General features: G+C 29.7%; 1 protein-coding gene across 1 annotated transcript in view; it reads left to right on the top strand.

Moving 5' to 3' along the window:
* Nucleotides 1–24,184, top strand: part of LOC132741252 (receptor-type guanylate cyclase Gyc76C-like) — a 221,317-nt gene that overhangs the window by 114,159 nt on the left and 82,974 nt on the right. Inside the window, exon 3 of the mRNA XM_060729382.1 lies at nt 992–1,295. Within this exon, the coding sequence (XP_060585365.1) occupies nt 992–1,295 (304 nt within the window). The remainder of the gene's footprint in view (nt 1–991; nt 1,296–24,184) is intronic.

Genomic DNA, 24,184 nt, shown 5'->3' with positions numbered 1-24,184 from the left:
ATTTGATTGATGTTGATATTGTCGAGCCAGTTTTATTCCGTTGTTGAAACTTTCACAACCTTATTTCTCGATGTTGACTATTTATATACATGCCGTTCTGACATGTAGTTTTATTCCGTTGTTGAAACTTTCACAACCTTATTTCTCGATGTTGACTATTTATATACATGCCGTTCTGACATGTTTTTAGGAAGTGCTATGTAACACATGGTTAGTTACCATGATATTGCCGGATACTTGGTACCTGTAGAGAGTACTATAATGATGTTCTATAATCTTCTAATATTAAAAGTATGTTCATATTGGTATATTTCATACAGATGAAGCAGAATTTAAAACATTTTGGGTCGGTTTGTAATTTTAGAATTCAAAAGGAATACTACGAACGGATGGGATAAATATTTTTATTAAATAAATTCATCGATTCAAATTCAAGATGTCTTTATTTCAAGTTTATGAGTTTATGGTTTTAGCTCAATGAATTCAAAATTTCAGATGTTGAACTTTACAATTTCTACTCTAGAAAATCTTCTTCGTGAGTTAAAGAATTTCTACTTCATTAATTCTTCTTCGTGAGTTAAAGATAAAAACTCGATTTAATTTAGCACATTAATTTCAAAAGGTCAAATTGATTACTCATTCACAAAGTTGATATCTTGAAATCAGGAATCGTAAAGTTGAAATAGTATTTTTTTTAATTATTGAGGCTGAATTTCATTTTGTGAAAAAGTTGATTTGTGTAGTTGAAAATTTGATATCTTGGAGTCGAAAATGTGATTTTTGAAATTGAAATGTCACCACTTTCGAAGAATACATGTAATAAAATTAAATGAGTAAATTATTATTCTGGATAAAGTATATCGTTTATTATGTGCACACAAAGAAAGATGATTTACCTGAAAATGATGGAACGTGTATCAGTCTTGTAATATAAAAATATATTTGTTATTTGTAACTTTATAAAAATGTCCATTTTTACCTTTCATTTCAGAAATGTGCTGATTATGATGTCTCCAACAAGGCAGAGTTTCCTACCTTTGCTCGAACATTTCCACCTGCAACACAGGTCGCTAAACCAATTATATCACTACTTCTGCATTTCAACTGGAAAAAATTCACACTTATTTTTGGATCGCTTCATAAATCAAAGGTTATTGCCGAGAAAATACGGGAGCTTGCAGCTCAGAATAATATAACAATAAATGATGAACAAACGTTCAATGAGCCTCATATACCACTGACTATGGGGAACCCATTCCCTGGAATAGTTGAAAGAACATTTGTTGATACGAGAGGTGAGTACATTATGTGAAAAATTCAAATTTTGAAATTTTGTAGAGTTATATACATGCATTCTTTCTACAATATATATCTGTTGCACAACAGCTAATACATAAATGGCGATAAATGAACTTCATTCTCAATTTAGAGAAACAAGTATTTTGCATTTTAAAGAATAAGTCTTAATTTCAGCCAATGACTGCCATCGAATACAGGTCCTCTGTTTTCATTACCTATTCAAATGAATGCAAATACCAATAAAGAAAATGTCCAGTATATATATAGAAATAAACATTATACAACAGAAGCTGTCAGGGTAAATGTGAACAAATGACATTCAAATGTCTACTCGTATTCAAGTGGCAATACATTTAAGTCATTGTGTAGACAAATGTCGAACACTTGATCCTTGTAATATTTGTAGACAGACTGTTCTAAATGGAGTCTGATTTGATTTATTCCAGATTGCACACTGAGTATAATGAGGAATTTAATTATTGATGTATTTATTTATAATGCCATACAGTATACATGCATACGCCTGTCATTTCCATAAAGTTCATTTCTTCTGTCAAAAAATATGTAAACCAATATTATGTAAAAGGAGTATATTAATCACTGAAACACAGTACGAGTGCTAGGGGAATTAAAAGCACCATTCATTATCTCACATCAAAATCGAGTGCGCAAGTTTCACTTTCTATTTTGTTTTCGAAAAATAGTGTTCCAATCCATGTAAATTACAATAAAAAAGTCGCCGAGCAGGAAAATGGTGAAAAGAAAGCAAAATCAGTCCTTATTCGCACAAAAAACACTTGAATAATGCATCCGTTAACTTTTAATTTAAAATCGAGGTCCATGGTTATATCATGAGCTGTTAAAAATATGACCAAAATAAAAATAGGTTATCTAATAAATTTTCAATGTGCCGATTTCCTTTTGTCATGCAAACACGCCTTTGGTAAGCGGACGGCAAGCGCTGACGCTTTTTTTTTCTGTTATTTTCTGTTTTCATCATTTATGTCCCTTTCTAAAGCGTGCAAATGTTCATAAAAATGCGGACCGAAATGCCATTTTAAATCATCGTTGTATTCTGACAGAACGCTGTTGTTTCCTCTTACACCTCATGAAAGAGAAGTTGTGTGCTTTAACCCATTACTTCATGAGCATTTTGTAAAAAATAGCTGTTTTCATTGAAAAGCCTCCTTTTACAAGTTCAAAATGCTATGAAACTATAAAAAAGGCTTAAATACTGTTCAAACTTGGAACAAATGTTAACAGGACCATAGCCTTTGTAACGCCATTTTTTTTTCTTTTCTTCTTGATACCATGGCTACGAGGGGGCATCTCAAAATTGCCAAAAATCACTATTTTGCGATAATTTTTTCATCAAAACTGTCTTTAAAGTGTTACAACTTCTCATTGGATTGAGAAATAGTTAAAGGCTTTCAGCGTTGGTTAACGTTACCTTTAGGTTGACCTGGAGCCATTTTTAGCCTCTCTCAAGTCTAAACTCATTTGGAGATGAACCCCTAAACAGAAGGGGGCACATCCCGCTCTAGCAACCCTTTGATGTAAAATGTATCTGTTTGATAGTTGATGGCGCCGAAAAAAAGATCTCTCTTTAACACCAATTCTTAAACGAAAGGAAGTATTTTTTTGCCAAAATAGGTCATCTTTTACATTATTTTAGGCCTCAAAAAGGAAGGGGTGAAAAGACGTCAAAACACGTCTATATGAAGAAAAGGGTTAAAGGATTTCCCGCGCGCCTTTCAGGAATTAATTGCTTTCTTAGGATGACGTTATTTAATATTAGTTATAAATTAAGGTGTAAAGTCATTCGCTTCTGTTAGGAAAATATGATAAATGAAAGTATATTCGTTTTCGTAATTTCTTTTCGAAATATCATTAATTTGTTATATGCAAGAACAAGAACCAAACACCGGAAGTCGTCACAGACAGCTAGCTCTCGGGAACCTATTAAGCAAAACTGCTGCAAAGAGTAATCCTCAGATAATAGAATGCTAGATTTAGCGCAAGCTTAGTGACATTGTTGATAGCAATATGACTACGGACTCGGTCAATATCACTTCCTAATGACTGACAATAATTACACGTTTGCATTATTGTAACTAAAAGAGAATGTTTATTCGTTTAAGTGAAATGTAAAAATTATATTTTCTCAAAACATGATAACAAGCGGCATATTAATCTAAAGATATTATTATAATTAGTGATAATTTGGTTTTGACTCCACATACTTTCATATTTTTTCCATAAATATGAAATTAATTTAAATGATATAGCACCATATTTCATGGGTAAAATTAAATAAGATCAGAATATAACATTTTTTTCCGAATCAGAATTAACGGACAACAATAAACTTCTTTCCCTACACTATCTGAATGCTGGATTGTATAAACTGTTGTTGTTTAGAGATTTAGGGGCAAAGACATTATAATTTATATTTTCCGGGACTTGTTACAAAACAAGACATTGTAATACAAATTATACAAAACTATTTGGAAACGAAAAGCTGCTTAAATCGTTAGGAGTGACACAGAGGTAAATGAACCATGAGAAAAACTGTTGAACTAACAACAAACAAAACTTAAAAAGGAAGGGTTAAGGAAGCCAGTCAGATTTTGTCATCTTTCAATTGACCATCACAATCTTTATCTTCTATATGATTATTTAGAACATTTGTGCAAGAAATAAAGGTGACTGATCGCCTGAATTTGTAAGTTAATTCATTTTTAGCTGCAAACCATGTTTTTCACGCAATTCATACTAAAAAGTTAAATCTGCACATATTTCTTCATTAAAGATTTTTTTTTTTCAAAATTTTAATTGGAAAACAAAACTCAAGGTAAAAATGCCGAAAAAAATAATGGAAATATAAGTTTTGCTCCAAATGTTGTTTGATCAAAGTCTTGATTTACCTTACTGTAAATGACTACACTTCAGAAACAAGTTCTGCATTAGGAATATTATACCTTATACATACCTTTGTATGAGAACCATAAAAAACAAAACATACATTATCTAGTAAACCTCATGTTGTCTACACACGGTGTGCATAGGAACCTATTAAACTATTGAAAACTATAGAGACGCCTGAGGGATGGCATTTACAAATTTCGGAGGAGAGAATATATCGTATAAAAGACGATTACAAAACAAACAAAGAAACGTTTTGGCTGTTATACGTGTTTGTTCTAATATACATGAACAATACTACACTATTTTCTTGGAAATATACATTGCATTAGCGTCTAAGTGATGACATGTTACTTGATTGTTGGTATGTACCTTGAACATTAAATTGATATGGAGTAAACAGGATACAAGATAAGATAATCTTTTTCACTTTAATATATTTGCACGTTTTTCAGCAAGCGCACGGTAGCAAAATTACCAAGCAAACATAATCATTACGCTAGAGTTATCGCAACAATAACAATAAAATCGCCATTAACAAGTTATTCTTGGCACTTAACGATCATCTTTATCGACTTTTTTGACGCCTTGTGTGCCCGCATCTTTTGTTGTATTAACATTTCACATCGTATCATCTTACATTCTGCGAACTGAATTCAACTTTCTTTATAATGTTTTGTACTCTTTTATCTGATTTAATGACCAGAGTGATCCGGTCAGTGCCAGAAGATTAAGTTAAAAATGTACATTAAGGAGTGGTATAATAACTGTTGCTCAGAGTATTATGTCGACATTTATCTCATATATGAGAACAAAATAGTGTTAATGAAGTTACGATGTATCAAATACATTTAAAGACATACGTTGAAAAATATATATCTGATGTAAGTTTTAAAAGCAATTGTATCAATTTTAAGATTATCACTTTTTTCCTGACAAATCTTTTGTATCTGTCTTACTTGAAATAATATTATTTTGACTATGAATTTTTCAAATGTTCCAATCTGTCAAAGGGAAAACTCTTTATTATTTTGACTACTAAGTTCTAAATTAGTTTAACATATTTTATTCATAATCATACACAGTACATAATATACAATCATTCAATATATTCAATGATGAAATGGATTAGAACGAAAAATATAAAATCTTATATAGTTATTCTCCGACTCTATTTTGAATTTACAACAAAGTGATGGCATCAATCTACTGAGACAAAGTGTATGAATTCATATACATATATTAGATATACATATGTTAGAGAAAAAAACCTTAAGGATACATACATATTCAGACATATATAATAAATTGGGGGAATTAGCTGTAATTATAACGTTACCCTAGCACATTAAGAACTGACTTGCTTTGTCTGGTTCTGGAGAATACAAATTTAATGGTAAAAAAACCGTTTGTGATAATGAGTACAAGATGTTTCAATAAATCATGTTTCGAACCTCTTACTTAGTTTGATATATTTATGAACTGCAGAAAATATAATTCCATTTGCTTCAATTGATTTGGATTCCGTTCCGAACAAGATGATCTCTAATGAAGGAGCTATAATATTTGATACTGTATTAAACAGAATACGTCTTATGTTATCAAATCTTTGACATTCATAAAAATAGTGGTAGGTTGACTCAATTTCACCACACTGACAAAGGGGCGATTGAACAATATTCTTTAAAAATAAATGTTGATTGAGAGAGCTGCAATTTCTCCGGAGTCGCGTGTGAAGTATTTGATATTTCCTGTCACCGTAATAGAATAAAGAATTGCTTTTGCTACTTCCCTGATTTAGGAGAGACTTAAAGTTGTTTAATGAGTTTGCATTTCTTACATTGAGTGGTAACTTATTCCATTCTTTTAATGTTGAAGGAACAAAAGAATTAGCGTATAGAGAAGTTCTTGTAGGTATAATTTGGAGATTTGTTGAGTTACGAAGATTATACTGACTTGTTTCACCTACTGATTTAGGAACAAGATTACACAGATATTCAGGAGAAATCCCATTTACCATCTTAAAGAATAAAATTAATTTATGTTTACGACTGCGCTCAGCAAGACTTTCCCAGCATATTTCGTGATAGAGCTCCGATATGGAAACAAGTTTAGTGCATCCACTTACAATTCTTGCAGCATCATGCTGTATCTTTTCGAGTTCTTCCTTTTCAGAGTTTGAACAGTTGTCCCAAACTACATAAGAATATTCTAAAACTGGTCGAATAAAAGCAAAATATATAACCTCCAATGATCTACGATCAAGCAAATACTTAAGACGTCTCATAACATTTATACGTCACCAAGCCTTGTTTTTAATGTAAGAAATATGTTCTAAACTGACATTAATATGGATACAAAGTTATATGGTTGCTGCAGTGTGAGCATGAATTAAATTTTTAATAATTGTAGCCTTTGGGAACTTACACAATTACAGTTTGTTTGATTGTGATAAAGTAAGTATACACATAGTGACTTAGTAACAAAATCAGTCTCTTATGAATGATTGTAAAAAAATGATTGATGAATAAATCAATTATCATAATTTGACAAATTATGCCAATAATTGCTTCTTTTGTTCTTTGTCTTTCAGAATACACTCATTTATTCCATAACGCGAAGTGTGTAAAAACATGAATGTTTTTGAAAATGCATATTTTGAGGAAACATGGATTTCATCCAAAATAATTCATAATAAAAAAAAACTAAAAAAAGAAGAAACACAAATGAGAACAGTTTATGTATCATTAAACTTTTAATTACAAACATTATTTTGTCCTTGAAATTGCTGTTTTTGTACTAGAAATTATATTAAAGTCGAGAATAAAATGCACCATATGTTTTCCATAACGAATCAAAGGTTACAATTACTGACAAATTATTTTGTACCTATTGAATAATAGTTTGAACGTTATACGTAAATTATTCAACCTGTACATTATAAACATATGTTGCATATTTTACTCTACATTGGCGGTTATAAAGATTGCACTTATAAACAAGAAAAGCTAATCCTTGAAAAAGCATAGTAGGAGACCGTTACTGAATATTTGTCCTCATTTAAATACCGGAAATTCCTAAACTGGGAAAAAATTGGATTTTCTGCAGTAAGCATAAATCAAACAATTGAAAGATAAATTGTAATAATACAATATTTTCATATTTCGTTTTCGTTTTTTTGGGTGTTTACGTCGCACCAACACTGTCCTGTTTAACAGATGTTGGAAGTCCTTAGGTACCCCGCGTGCATTATTTCAGGCACGCGCGGGTAGTAGAAACACCGAAGTTCCGTGTTCTGGCTGGAAGTCTTCCTTATATGAAAGATTCATAATTACCTCACCTGGCGGGACTCGAACTAACATCAGTGGGGGCAAGTGATTTGAAGTCAACGACTTTGCAAGGGACGCCCAACTATTTGCACATAGATTCAATTTGGATTATTGTATGTAAAATATTAGATGTATGAATGGCATCAGTATCAAAACAATAAGAGCTTTAAAATATAATCAATATATTTTTTAAAACTATTCCTTCATTGCTTCCCTTACGACAAAAGAGAAAGAAAAGACAGTTATACTTGAAATACAATAAACTTTTTGTAAGTGGTGATGTCATGGGAAAATATTCCATAAATAAAGTAAAAGAACATGTATGGCGTACAAAGCTAAACATGCTTTACGTTACTTTAAAGTCACTGGCCTCCAGATAATTAATTGAAGAAAATAAAATTTCAAGTAAACGGCTAAAACTGTCGAAGTTAAATTAATGTGTCAAGCCATTATTACTTTTTTTTTTTGAAAGAAAAAAAACATTTTTTGCTTAATTGTACAATATAATAAGCTTCTGGTTACTTTCCTATAGACTTTTTCTCTACAGATCAGCCAGAAAAAAAATCTGATTAAAAGCTATTTCGGTCTTGAAGAAAATTAATCAAAGACCAAACGAAGACTTTTATAGTGATTGGTGTAACGTGAACATAAATAGCTCGTACGGGTTTGATTAATATAGTACATTATACTGCAATAAACATTCATATAACACATCACTTATATAGTCATTAAGTGGACTAACTTATTGTCGTTTCATAATAAGTAAAGATTCAAATCGGTTCTTTCTTGAAAATGATTCGATGATGCCTTTTTAAGTAAAACAATTTCTTTAAAACTAGTCTAGAAGAAATAAAAAATGTTTCATAACTTTTATTATAATAAAACAGAGTCATTTGTACATAGTTTTCATTACTCTCAAGACGTGTCCCTATTAAAAAGTTTGCATATAATATTTCATGAAGTACAGTTTAAGCTAAATAAAGTAAAGTATTAGTGTGTTTCTGAAAATTTGATCGTGGGTGTCTTACACACATTAAAATCAATTAACAATGGGAAAAAATTGATTCCATGGCTTATTTGAATTATATAAATTATAATCGAATGTTCAACCTTTGAATCATAGGGAAGAAAAAAGCTTTATACCGGAGGACTCATACAAAGCTGAGTTTTCTGTTTTGAATTTTTTTTTTGAATTGTGAAATTTTATTCCAATTCAAGATATATTTCATTTGACCGTAACTATCATGGTTGTGAAATATGTAGCTCAATAAATCAATAATATTGATATAAGATGATAAACGACAAAACAATGTGTGTTGTCTTTGCCGTGATGTTGTTAAAACAATCTTCTTTTACAATGCTTCACGCTCGTTACACGACATATATTGCGTTGCAACACCACATGTATTGGACTAACACAAAAAGACTGGACGTCTTTCTGTACTATATTGAAAATCACGACGGGCTGAACAAAATAATGACTTCATATTTGTAATTTAAACATGGATAATTCGAATTTCAAATTGCATTTGATTAATTTGATAGTTGTCACTTAAATCGTGTTTGCTTGTCTTTATGGATTCTTTGTTTCTGATTAATATTAAGTACAGATATAAAAGTCAATATATTTACGATTTATGTCAATATAACATAAATACTATATAACACTTTCTTTACTGCTATCATAGCAGTATGTTAAATCCATCAAAACCATACTAAGTGTGCAAGACGGTCATTATATTCCATACGAAATTGAATACTATCTCGGGAAAGTAAAAGAAAGACGACGCCAAGAAAAATCGAAACATGTGTTTTTGTGATCTTCCCGAAAGTCTGACATGTATCTAATGTTATCGAAGAAAGATGCCTACTTCAGCATCTAGTAGAAATATAAATAGATTAATAAATACTTTTATAAACCTTGTTTTTTGATTCTCATAGCAAGTACTTTTTATTATTAAAAATAAGATATATCTTCTTCGCAAGATTTGAAATTGAAATAAGGTCAGTTTCTCTGATATTTCCATTATCAAGCAAATGTTGTCTGATATTTCCATTACCAAGCAAATGTTGAACACTGAAAAATCACTGAAAAAAGTTAGTTTGGGAAAGTTTTTTATTTAATTACTTTATATAAATTTGTTGGTTTGTGCGATTTTTGATTACTTCGCTACCAATAAATTATTATGTATAGGGCAATCGTAACCGAATTTTATATACTCGTGGAAGAGTAGATATTTTATTAAGACGTTGATTTAAGCAGTCAGCATGATTATTTGATCAATCAATATCAATTTGAGATTTCCTTCCTCAAGTGGCCTTCGTGTCACTAATGCGTGTTTATTGCTTGCTTAAATCTGATTTATATCTTATAAAGAACTAAATATCAGTAATAGCACGAGGCGTTAATTAACATCGCTTGGCAGTGCCAACAATGCTCACAATAAAATATATACTCGTATATTGCCAAGTCAGATAAGGGTACGGAAGCGGAATAAGTCTAACTTGGGCTTTTGATGAATTCACAAGATTGTCTGTTTTAGTGGAAGATTTAAATAAGACACGCCATAAATTCTTTGGTTGTTTTCCTGTATTTTGTAAGATTTTCTCTAAAGATAGTGATTGTGCCGAGCGATGTTTTAAATCAACTTTTTTTTTGGAACCACGTTTAAGGCCCGTTTTCGTTTTTTTACATTTTCATTTTTACATAATACATTCATTTTACATTTTTCAATTAATTATTTTACATAACATACGTAACAAACTAATATATGTGTTGTTGTAGACATTTTAAAATAATTTCAAAGAGTTTAAACGTAAATCAACTCTTGATTGTTTTTATTTAATGTAAATTTTGCAATATTGTGAATTTATATAACTGAGAACATGCACATGAGCAGACGATATCAGTTATTGTCTAACTAGTATTGAATATTTGAGAAATGAAAAAACCGCCCGCCCAGCCACCTTACATAATATTGCCCAACATTTGTTGAACACAACTGAACATTTCTTTTTTTCCGAATGTATGTAAAACAGTATGGTACTGTAGTATTTTAGATTTAATTATCTCGAAATTGGTTTAATAGAATATTCTTGATAGTAACTGTTGATACACCTCTTGCCTATGCATACTAGTCATGTTTATTTCATACTTACCATTGCCACATAAATAATATAATATTTACAATGACAAAATGTTTAGTAACAAGTCCTCTGAACCAAAACAACATAAACATGTTGATGTACAAATACATGTAGAGAAATATTGTACAAGTATATGTAATATTAACAAGTATGAATAATCCTGGGGCGTCCGTGGCCGAGTGGTTAAGGTCGTTGTTTTCAAACCACTTGCCCCTCACCTCTGGGGGTTCGAATCCCGACAGGAACTTTGATTCTTTCATGTGAGGAAGCTATCCAGCTTGCTTACGGAACGTCGGTGGTTCTACTCAGATACCCGTTCGTGCCTGAAATAATGCACGGAAGGACACCTGAGGTCTTCCTCCGACAGTAAAGCTGGAACGTCGCGATATGACCTATACTGTGTTGATGTGACGTAAAACCCAAAACAAACAAAATGAAATATCCCCTTCTGTTTCCTTACAATTATTTGATGCTTTTGTCGGCTCTATCATAAATTATGCTTGTCCAGTCTGAGGATTTACAAAATCTAAAGATATAGAGAGATTACACTTGAAGTAAATTTTTGGTGTGAAAATAAGCTCTTATAATGCAGCAATGTATGGTGTGCTAGGAAGATACCCATTTTATGTTAATAGATATGTTCACATAATAAAACATTGGTTTAAAGTGATACATTCAAAAAATATCATTGTTAAATGTATGTATGTATGTATGTATGTATGTATATAAATACATTAAATCAATGTAAAAAAGGCGTAAAATACTTGGCATATAAAGTAAAAGGAATTTGATATAAATTTGGTTTTTCTGAGGTGTGGAATTGTCCTGAACTTTATAATCCAAAAGAATTTGTTAATATTTTTAAACAAAGAGTCATTGATGTTTTTAAACAAAAATGGTTTTCAGATATTGTTAATAATAACGTTTTAAATACATTGTATAGACATATCAAGGATAATTTTTCTTTGGAATGCTATTAAGATAAAATTAAGTGTATGAAATCAAGACAAAAATTAACCCATCTCAGAATTTTTGCGCAAAATTTAAGAACAGGATCGGGTACATATGGTAAAAACAGGCTTGAAAGACATGAGCGCATATGTCAACTTTGTAATAGACAAGATATTGAAGACGAATTTCATTTTATACTTGTTTGTAATTTTTCCCAGGAAATACGCACTATATTCATTAAAAGATATTATTATAAAAAACCTAGCATGTTTAAATTCATAGAATTACTTCAGTCATGTGAAAAGTCTATATTATTAAATTTATGTAAATTTATTTATTTTGCAAATAGTAAAAGAAAACATATGTTGATAAGCTTAGGTTATACATTAATGTAATGTTAAAATGTTGTTATTATTTTCATAGATATTGTAAACGTTTAGATTTCGCTAGTAATGTTTATATTAATATGAGATTATTCTGATATTAAAATGAGATTATTGTGATATACATTTATTTTATACACTTTTTTCTGCATCAATTTAAGTTAATTCTCTAATATACTGTAAATCTTTGAATTATATCATGTGTTTATCTATTTATAATATTTGATATGTGTAATGTAACAAGATACTGTATTGTATACGTTACGAAATAAGATTTCTGTTCTGTTTTTTCTGTTTAAATTTATGTTTGAACAGAAATCTTGATACTAGCTTCAGTGAACGCCGCCTTTCCTTGTTGATCTTGTCTATTATATTTTACAGTGATGCACCTCGGTTAACTTAATATCTTAATCCGATATACTAGTAGAAAACGGCCATAATAACCGAAACCTGTTACATTTGCAGTTGATTGTTTGACACACATGTATCTTTAAAAACATAATTCTGAACAGTATTTTTACACTTTTTGTTCAATGTGATCCCCAAGTTCAGATCCATAACAAAATATTGGAACTGTCTCTGTATCAGCTATATTAAAAAGTGCATGTGTTTATTGTAATATTTGAACAGGTGAGTTTAATTACATGTAAACAGTTTGTTTATATGTTATTTTTTATGGACATTTGTCTTAACATTGTTTCACGATCATCTGAAAATTGTGAAACTGTTTCCAATAATTTACCTTCATGATACCATTTCTTTTTATCAAAAAATATACCTCCTTTTAAAATACTAATATCTTGAAAAATGATAAATGGACTACATTTTATTGCCCTATATAATTTTTCTTCAACCCTATTTTACTGTACCTAGCTTTTCTCTATTTAGCATACAAAATCTTTCATAAAATCAATAAAAGTAACGTACATTATACCATGATATTTTTACTGTTACTACCAATAAATTATAAAACAAAAGCAATAAATATCTTCTTAAGAATATCCTTCCCGAAAATCTGCTTGTCCCATTTTACAATTTCATGAACATGTACATCAGTTATGTCTTTGAAATAGTATTTAATTATATTTTGTCTTAAAATGTTTGATAAAGATATATAAAATAGGTAATACTTTTGAACTGAATAAAAAAGAAAAAAGTCAGGGACTTTGCTATCTGCTCTACCAATAGAACTTTTTTAAAGGTTTATCTTTATTTAGAAAATGCTGGAATCAATGATCCCGAAGGAACAGAAAAATATACCAGCACTGTATTGAAGTACGGGCAACATTTTACAGTTGCCACAGAGCACTTGACATGTCCTGTTGTGAAGTATAAAAATCCGGAAGAAGGCCTTCCGTGGGAAGGATTAATCAAAGCAAAATTACATAAAAGTGTCATAAGTTACAACTACTTAATCAGTTACACTTCTACCATATTCCCCTATATACATGAAATGCAAAAAGTAAAGTAAAATACCCATAACTAGATGCATTAAACCATCTCCCATTTGCAATGAAAATATTTATTATTATTATAAACACTATTATATCCCAAAACGATACCATTTACTTTAAGGGCTATTTTGCTTGTTATGTTTCATCACTTTACCTCAGATTACAAAAAAAGCTTATTTTAAGTTATTTGTTCCAGACGGCGAGGAATGAATCACAATACAACGAATTCGCTTCACTTACTACATTGTGAAAAGGAGATTACTTGGTCAGAAACAAAGTAGAGTAATGCTTCTTCTTTTACTTCCTTTTGTTATGTAAAAATGTGTCATTGAAGACTATGTACAATACAATACCACCAACATATACTCACATATTGTTGTAACACGTTTACCATGCTTTACGCTCTTGGCTAAAGTGACAAACAGTAGACTTCGGCAGATGTGTGAAAACGCCAAAAGTCATTTCGTTTCAAAGTGCGACTTTTCATCTATATCCTATCGGAATGAGGTTATCGATTTCAGGTGGCATTATTCTTATTCTTTGTATTAGTGGCTCATAATTATAATCTTATATTGACAAAGGATCTGGCGAGAACCCTGAGGAAAATGTTCATAAATATATATATAATTGCAAAGAATTGTTAAAACTAATATCACGTCTGTGTCGGTGCTTTTATATTGCAGTTTTAGTTACCAAGTACTCATTGTTTGGAGTGAAACCAAGATAATTTATAAAAATATGAACTCCAGACCAAATGCGGCAATAACAATAAAATCGCCATTAACAAGTTATTCTTGGCACTTAACGATCATCTTTATCGACTATTTTGACGCCTTTTGTGCCCGCATCTTTTGTTGTTTTAACATTTCACATCGTATCATCTTACATTCTGCAAACTGAATTCAACTTTCTTTATAATGTTTTGTACTCTTTTATCTGATTTAATGACCAGAGTGATGTGGTCACTGCCAGAAGATGAATTTTAAAATGTACATTAAGGAGTCGTGTAATAACTGTTGCTCAGATATAACAACAGTGAAATGTATTAAGTCGACATTTTTTCTCATATCTAAGAGCAAAATTGTGTTGATGAAGTTACGATATATCCAATACATTTAAAGGCATACGATGAAATATATATATCTGATGTAAGACAGATTTAAAAGGAATTGTATCAATTTTTAGATTGTCAGTTTTTTCTGTACCTGTCTTTCTTAAAATAATATCATTTTAATTGTGAATTGTTCATCAAATGTTTCAATCTGTCATAACGAAAATTCTTTATTATTTTGGCTAGTTTGTTCTAAATTGACATTTACATGGATAAAAAGTTAAATGGTTGCTGCAGTGTGAGCATGAATTCATTTGTTAAAAATTATAACTTGGAAACTTACACTATTACAGTTTGATTGGTTGTGATAAACTTAAGTAAGAAAATCATTCTGTTAATGAATAATTGTGAAAAAGATTGATGAACATATTAATCACTGCTGTTGTCGTATTCTAAATTAGTTTGTAAATTCAGCATGCATATGCGGTTCAGCTAGTACTTTAAGAATAACAACAAAGAAATATGATAAATCAATTATTATAATTTGATTATAATGCCCATAATGGCTAATTTTGTTCTGTGTCTTTCCGAATACGAATACACTCAATCATTCCATAGCGTAAGAACAGTTGAGCAAAGATTGAAAAAAAACATAATTTTATATTTAGTGCATGTTATGAGGAAACATGGGTTTCTTCGAAAATAATTAAGAATAAAAGAAGCTAAAAAATGGAAATAAAGATAGTAAGAAACACAAATGAGAACAGTTTACGTATCATTAAACTTTTAATTACAAGCATTATTTTGTCCTTGATGTTCTAGTAAATTAATTTAATAAAATTCAAATTAGAATGCGCCATATGTTTTCCATAACGGATCGAAGGTTACAATAACTTCAAAATTATTTTGTACCTATTGAATAGTTTGAACGTTAAATGTAAATTATTCAACCTGTACATTATAAACAGATGGTGCATATTTTACTCTACATTGGAGGTTACAAAGATTGCACTTATAAACAAGAAAATCTTATCGTTTACAACGCTTTGATAGTAGGAGACCGTGGCCGAGTATTTGTCCTCATTTAAATACCGGAAAATCCTAAACTGGGAAAAAATTGAATTTTCCGCAGTAAGCATAAATCAAACAATTGAAAGATAAATTGCAATAATGCAATATTTTCATTTTTCGTTTTCGTTTTTTGGGTGTTTACGTCGCACCAACACTGTCCTGCTTAACAGATGTTGGAAGTCCTTAGGTACCCCGCGTGCATTATTTCAGGCACGCGCGGGTAGTAGAAACGCCGAAGTTCCGTGTGCTGGCTGGAAGTCTTCCTTATATGAAAGATTCATAATTACCTCACCTGGCGGGACTCGAACTAACATTAGTGGGGGCAAGTGGTTTGAAGTCAACGACTATGCAAGGGACGCCCAACTATTTGTACATAGATTCAATTTGGATAATTGTATATATACATTAAATGAATGAATGGCATCAATATCAAAACAATAAGACCCTTGGAATATAATCAATATATTTTACAATGCAATTTCTTTATTGCTTCCTTACAAAAAAGAAGGAAAAGACAGATATACTTGAAATACAATAAACGTTTTGTAAGTGGTGTCATGGAAACATATTCCATATGTAAAAGTAAAATAACATGTAAAACGTATAAAGTGAAACATTCTTTACGTTACTTTAAAGTCACTGGGGTCCACATGGTTCAATGAAAAAAATGAAATTTCAAGTTAACGGTTAAAACTGGCCAAGTTAAGTTAATGTGTCAAGCCATTATAACTTTATTTTTTCTTTGAAAGAAAAGAACATTTTTTGTTTTCATTTTTTTTGTTTAAAAAGATACTTTGCAGGCACGAAATTATATTTGTACAGATTAATAAGCAAGCTTTTGGTTACTTCCTTAGAAAAATTTTTCTGTTCAGATCAGCCAGGAAAAAAAATATTGTTAAAAGCTATTTCCGGGGGCTTTTTTAAAAAAAAAGGGGAAAACAAAAGGGGAAAACCCCCCCAAAGGGGGGGGGACCTTTTTTTTAAATATTTGGGGTTAAAGTGAAACATAAATTAGCTCGTACCGGGTTTGTTAAATTTATAGTACATTATACTGCAATAATCATTCATATAAAACATCTATAATACAGTCATTAAGTAGACTAATTTCTTGTCGTTTAATAATAACTAATGATTCAATTCGGTTCTTTCTTGGTACTTTTATATTCATAATGCTTACTTGAATCAGCTGATAATTGTGACAGAGTCATTATGTATGTTGCACTCATGTTCTGTCTGTTAAAAAGAGTCATTTGTACTTTATTTTCATTACTATCCAGACGTGTCCCTATTAAATATTTGGCATATAAATACGTCATGAAGGATAGAACTGGTGAGTACAGTTTAAGCTAGAAATAAAGGAAAGTATTAGTGTTTTTTCTGAAAATTGCAAATACCCTTTACGTAGTCTAATAAAATATACGGTGTCCTGTGCATGGAAATTTTGTGTTTTGGAAAATGTTAATGCTATATACACAATGATAAAACTAACTATATTAGTTAGACATAAGTTACTTTGATCGAGTGTGTCTTGCACACATTTAAATCAATTAACAATGGGAAAAATTTGATTACATGGCTCATTTGAATTATATAGATTATTACCGAATGTAAGATTATGTTCAACCTTTGAATTATAGAGATATAACGGAGGTCATACAATTTGAAAGTTGAGTTTTCTGTTAAAAATTATATTTTTGAACTGTGTAAGTTTATTAGAATTCAAGAAATCATTTTATTTGACCATAACTATCATGGATGTGAAATAATTTGGTCAATAATTCAATAATATTGTTAAAAGATGATTAACGACAAAAACAATTTGTGTCGTAGCTGACGTGATGTTGTTGTTAGAACTTCTTTTACAACACAACACGCTTGTTACACGACATATATTAGAGTAACACAAGAAGACTGGACGTCTATCTGTACTGCATTGAAAATCACGCCGGTCAGAACAAAATAATGACTTCATATTTGTATTTTAAACATGGATAATTCGAATTCCAAATTGCATTTGATTAATTTGAAAGTTGTCAATAAAATCGTGTTTGCTTGTCTTTATGGATTCTTTGTTTCTGATTAATATTAAGTACAGATATAAATGTCAATATTTTTACGATTTACGTCAATAAAACATTAATACTATATAGCACTTTCTTTACATGAAAACCACCAAACCAGACAAAGAGTGCAAGGCGGTCATTATATTCCATACGAAATTGAATACTATCTCGGGAAAAGTAATAGAAAGGAGACGCCAAGAAAAATCGAAACATGTGTTTTTATGATGTTCCCGAAAGACTGACATGTATCTAATGTTATCGAAGAAAGATGCCTACTTCAGCATCTAGAAGAGCTATAAATAAATTAACAACTATTTTATAAACCTTGTTTTTGAGTCTTATAGCAAGTCATTTTTATAAGTAGAAATAAGATGTAATTTCTTCGCCAGATAAGAAATAGAAATTAGGTCAGTTTATCTGATAGTTCCATTATAAAACAAATGTTGAAGACTGAAAAAGCATGGCAAGAGAATTAGTCAGTTTAGGAAAAAATTTTGATTCGATAACTTTATATAAATTTCTGTTGTATATGCAATATGTGATAACTCTGCTATCAGTATTATATCTGTCTTTGTTCTCTTAAAATGAGATTTTCGATTTTCATTGGCAAATTTTTCATTCATTGTATATGGCAAGTGGTTAATAATGATTATGTAATTAGAACACTGTGGAAAATGTTGATAAAAAGAAAACAAATTTGTAAAGAATTAGTAAAGGGTAACCTTATGTCTGTGTATGTGTGTTTCATTATGGTTTGATTTACGAAGTTCACATTTATTGGAGCGGAAAAATGAATAAATATATTGTTATGAGTGACTCTTTTTGCCAAAAAGAGAAAAACGTAACAATATTGCACAGCATATACATTAATTCGTGTTATTCATCAACTGCAGAAAAAAAGTAAGTTAAACAAATGAAAACTAGTATGATAGATATTTTTCTGTCAGATAAGCAATTGCAAATATGTCAGTTTTCAGATATTTCCATGTAAAAGCTGTTAAAAATGTTCAGGACTGCAAACATCCCACGATAAGGAATTAGTCAATATAAGACTTATTTTGATTGAATTACATTACATTGTATATACATTTGTCTGTCCGGACACTCCTTTTTCGTTTTACCCTTGAAACACCATTAATCATAGTAGGTAATGAGCATTTAGCTGTATACTTTGAAAAAAGATACTTTAAAATTATATATGTCCCTGTGTTTGATTATCAGAACTTCAAGTTGTTAATGAACATGGAATTTATAGGTATAAAACGGATGAGATTCTGATAAATCATCATGTATATGGCAATCGTTACCGAATTTTATATTATCGTGGAATAGTAGATATTTTAGTAAGACGTTGATTTAAGCAGTCGGCAAGGTTATTTGATCAATCAATATCAATTTGAGATTTCCTTTCTGAAGTGGCCTTCGTGTCACTAATGCGTGTTTATTGCTTGCTTAAATCTGATTTATATCTTATAAAGAACCAAATATCAGTAATAGCACGAGGAGTTAATTAACATCGCTTGGCAGTGCCAACAATGCCCAAAATAAAATATATACTCGTATATTGCCAAGTAAGATAAGGGTACGGAAGCGGAATAAGTCTAACTTGGGCTTTTGATGAATTCACAAGATTTTCCGTTTAAGTGGAAGATTTAAAAAGACATGCCATAAATTCCTTGTTTGTTTTCCTGTTTTGAAAGATTATTTATTTAGATAGTGATTGTACCATTATACCAAGCGATGTATTAAAATCAACTCATGATTATTTGTATTGAATGTATTTTTTTGTTGCAATTTTGTGAATTTATATAATTGAGAACATGCACATGAGCATGTGATATCAGTTATTGTCTAAATAGTATTAAATTTTTGAGAAAATGAAACAATCAACCCAAACCACTGCACATTATATTGCCCAACATTTGTTGAACACAAATGGAAATTTCTTTTTCTCAAAATGTATAAAAGTATGTTACTGTAGTATTTAAGTGTCTCAAACTGGTTCAATAGATGTTTCTTGATAGCTGATACACCTGTTGTCTATGTATACTAGTCATTTCAATTTCATAATTACCATTGCCACATAAATAATATAACATTTACAATGACAAAATGTTTGGTAACAAGGCCTCCGAAAAAAAAATATGCTGTTGTACAATTACAAATAGAGAAATATTGTACAAGTATAATTATATTTGAACAGAAATCTTGATACTAGCTTCAGTGAACGCCGCCTTTCCTTGTTGATCTTTTCTATCATATTGTACAGTGGTGCACCTCGGTTAACTTAATATCTTAATCCGAAACGACCTTAATAACCGAAACCTGTTACATTTGCTGTTGATCGTTTGACACACAAATATCTTTAAAAACATAATTCTGAACAGAAGTTTTACATTAGTTATATTGAAAATACATGTGTTTCTTTCAATAATTGAACAGGTAAGTTTAATTAAATAGCTTGTTTATAAGTTATTTTTATATTTACATTTGTCTTAACATTGTTTCACCATCATCTGAAAATTGTGAAACAGTTTCCAAAAACTTTCCTTCATGATACCATTTCTCTTTATCAAAAAGTATACCTCCTTTTAAAATACTAATATCTTGAAGAATGATTAATGGGTAAGACTTTATTGTCCTATATAATTTTTCTTCAACCCCATTTTACATATAACTGTACCAAGCTTTTCTCAATTTACCATATCAAAGTCTTTCATAAAATAAATCATAGTTACATACATTTTACCATGATATTTATTTTTCTGTTTACTACCAATAAATTATGAAACACAAGCAATTTATATCTTCTTAAGAATACTTTTCCCGAGAACGTTTTTGTTCCCTTTATAATTCCATAAACGTTTACATCAGTTACGTCTTCTTAATAGTTTTTGAGTATATTTTATCCTTGATTGTATAAATGTTTGATAAAGATATATAAAATAGGTAATACTAGAGGAAAAAATCGGGGGTTTGCTTTCTGCTCTATTAATAGAACTTTTTTTAAAAGATTTATTTGATTTTTTATGATTTATTTATAAGAGATTTCTACATTTCTACATACTCAAATTTGCTGTAATCAATGATCCCAAATGAACAGAAAAATATGAAAACACTGTAGTGAAGGTCGGGGCAACATTTTACAGCTGCCACAAAATCTGGAAGGAGGCCTGTCCGTCGAAAGCATTAATCACAGAAAAAATTACATGAAAGTGCCATAACTTACAACTTACTTATCAGTAATATTTCCTCTATTTTGCCCTACATACAATAAGTAAAGTAAAATAACCATGACAAGATGTATAAAACCAGTTTCCATTTGCAATTAAAAGATATATTATTAATTACATTATTATATCTCAAAACGATACCATTTACTTTAAAGGTTATTTTGCTTGACATGTTTCACTACGTTAGTGGTTGTATCATTATAGACAACAAAATTATGATAACAACATTATTATAACTTCTATTATGTACCTCAGATTCCCAAAATATAGCTTATTGTTTTATATAATAAGTCAAGCGAGGAGTATCAGTGCTTTGAATTCGCTTCACTTGCTACATTGTAAAATGGAAATTACTTTGTCAAAGTCGAATAACGTTTCTTCTTTTCCTTCCTTTTGTTAAGTAAAAATGTGTCATTGAAGACTTTGTACAATACTATCACCAACATATACTTACATATTGTTGTAACACGTTTATCATGCCTAAAGTGACACACAATAGACTTCGACACATGTGTAAACATGCCAAAGGCCATTTCGTTTCAAATCTGCGACTTGTCATTTATATGCTATCGAAATGAGATTATCGATTTCAGATGGCAATAGTCCTATTATTTGTATAAGTGGCTCATAATTATGATCTTATATTAACAATGGAACTGTCTAGAACCCTGAGGAAAATGTTCATAAAATATATTATAATTGCAAAGAATTGTTAAAACTAATATTACGTCTGTTTTATTAAAGTTTCAGTTACGAACTACTCATTGTCTGGAGTGGAACCAACATAATTTATAAAAATTATGAACTCCAGACAAAATGCGGCAACAACAAAGATATATCTGATGAATTTAACAATTACAATATATCCTATTGATCCGTTATCAATTTCTATTTGAGAATATTATGTTTCTTTTAAGTATGTAGTAGATGAATTCTTAAAGTCATCTGGTTTTATAACACATCGGTTTTGTAACAATCAAAATTCGGATGTTTTGAGTGGTTTATTTTTTTCCTTTTCCTGACATTCAATTAAAAACATTTATAACAACACCAAATTTATATATCCGTGTTGTACTTCAACTGTGATACAGGTCATATAAAAACATTGAACAGGAAATTACAGTTATATGATATATAATAATGAAAATCCACTGTTTCAGACAAATTTAAGTATACCTTGTGATTTAATTCATGTCTGGAATGAACTAAAACATTTTTTTTTTTTTTTTTTTTTTTTTGAGGCCCCATCTGGGTAACCCCGTTTATTTACCCCGTAATAGGTATGATGGGGTCGGGGTCATCCTCCATCATACCTTACATTGTTAATATACAATATACATGTTGCAAAATAATTATATTCATGTAATTATTGTCAAATACATCTACAGTATATATTTTGCATATAAATATAAACAACATGCATACAATAAACCCATCTATTTTCCAAAAATATTTTACCAATAAAAATTACTACTTATTAATAAACAATTAAACAATCTGTTACGAGGTAAAGTTTTGTTTCACATATTAAGTGTAGTTTAAGCAATTAAGGATCTTATAATTGACCATCTATTATTTTCATCATCTGTCAAATGTGTATTTCTATAGATATTCCATGCTAATTTCAAACTATTTTTAAAACCAATACATGTAGGTAAAAAGTTTTTTCTCTTAGACAAATAAATATATCTTTTCAATTCTAGAAACAATATGTCATATTTAAAATCTTTATTTTCTGTACCTAATATGAATGATTTACAACAAAGAACATCGTCAAAATTATGTAAGTTTTCTCTAAGGTATTGAAATAGGCTTTGAATTTTCTGACATTCCCAAAATAAATGTAAAAGTGTTTCTTCACAGCATTTACAAAAAGTACACAATTTATTAATTTATTGTCAACAATTTTCATTTTAAACAAAAGTGAGTTTGTAGCTAAAGTTCTATGAATAATTCTTGTTTGGAACCACTGAATATATGAATCTTTAGAACTTTTGAAAACATAACTATATATTAACTGCCAATTAATGTTATCTTTAAAACATGTGTTCCACCTTTCTTGACTTGTAGGTATGTCTGAATTTTTAGCTATAATTTCATAAACATATTTCTTATTGTTATTCATAGTTAAAATAAGTTTTAACATAACAATTTATTATAGGATATTGAACATTAAGCAAATTGTTACTAATAAAAATATTTAACTTTTGCATGTACATTTTTATTGCCTGTTTTAAACTATGATACTGTAAAAAGTTCACAGGTTTACCTGTGACCTGTTCTAAATATATCAAATCTACAAAGTTACCCTGTTCATTTATAATATCTTTTACAAATCTGATTCCTTTATTATATAATGTCTGAATGTAAATATATCTATTTCCTGCTAAAAAGTTGTGATTGTAAAAAAGTGGCATATGTAATACTTGCTCTATATTATCTATACAAAGTTTATCTACAAACACCATATAAGCTTTTAAAACATCAATCCAGAAAGAATTTGTTATTTTACTAATAATCAAATTACAAAACATCTTTCCAGTGTTAAAAATTTTATCAATATTAAACAATGTGTTTACTAGCTTATAACATTTACTTTTGCTATTACTAACATATCTTTTAAACCATTTTATCTTTAAACTATGTATATAACTATAAATATCAACCATGTTTAAACCACCTTCTATGTATGTTTTAATAAGTACTGATTGTTTTATTTTTGCCTTGCCTTCCCAAATGAAATCATAAAATAAGTCATTAAGTGTTTTCAAAAATACAGTATTTGGTGTTGGTAGGCTTGTGAAACAATGAGTAAATAAAGGAAGCAATATTGACTTAATAACAGCAATTTTTCCTATTGGAGTTAATATTCTCTTTTTCCAGTGAATGATACTATTTTTTACTTTTTGAAGTTTTTCATTAAAATTTAAGTCAATCATTTTTTCTAAATCAACATCAAATATTAAACCTAACAATTTGAACTGAGTATCACCCCAAGTTAACTTCCATCTTGTCTTAATTGACCTAGTACTATATTTAAGAGAGCCTATCCAAATAACCTTAGTTTTGTCAAAATTTATCTTTAATCCAGAAATTTCTGTAAACTTACTTAATAACTTTAAAGCAGTATTGAGAGTTTTTTCTGAACCATCTAATAGAAGTGATGTATCATCTGCAAATTGATTAATTTTATATTCTTCCCCATCTATAATTATGCCTTTAACATCCTTACATTGTCTTATTTTTACTGCTAATATCTCTGCACATAAAATGAAAAT

The sequence above is a fragment of the Ruditapes philippinarum genome, unplaced genomic scaffold, assembly GCF_026571515.1.
Source record: "Ruditapes philippinarum isolate M1 unplaced genomic scaffold, ASM2657151v2 ctg168_1_1_1_1, whole genome shotgun sequence".
Lineage (NCBI taxonomy): Eukaryota > Metazoa > Mollusca > Bivalvia > Venerida > Veneridae > Ruditapes > Ruditapes philippinarum.
This window is presented reverse-complemented; position numbering and strand designations above follow the sequence as displayed.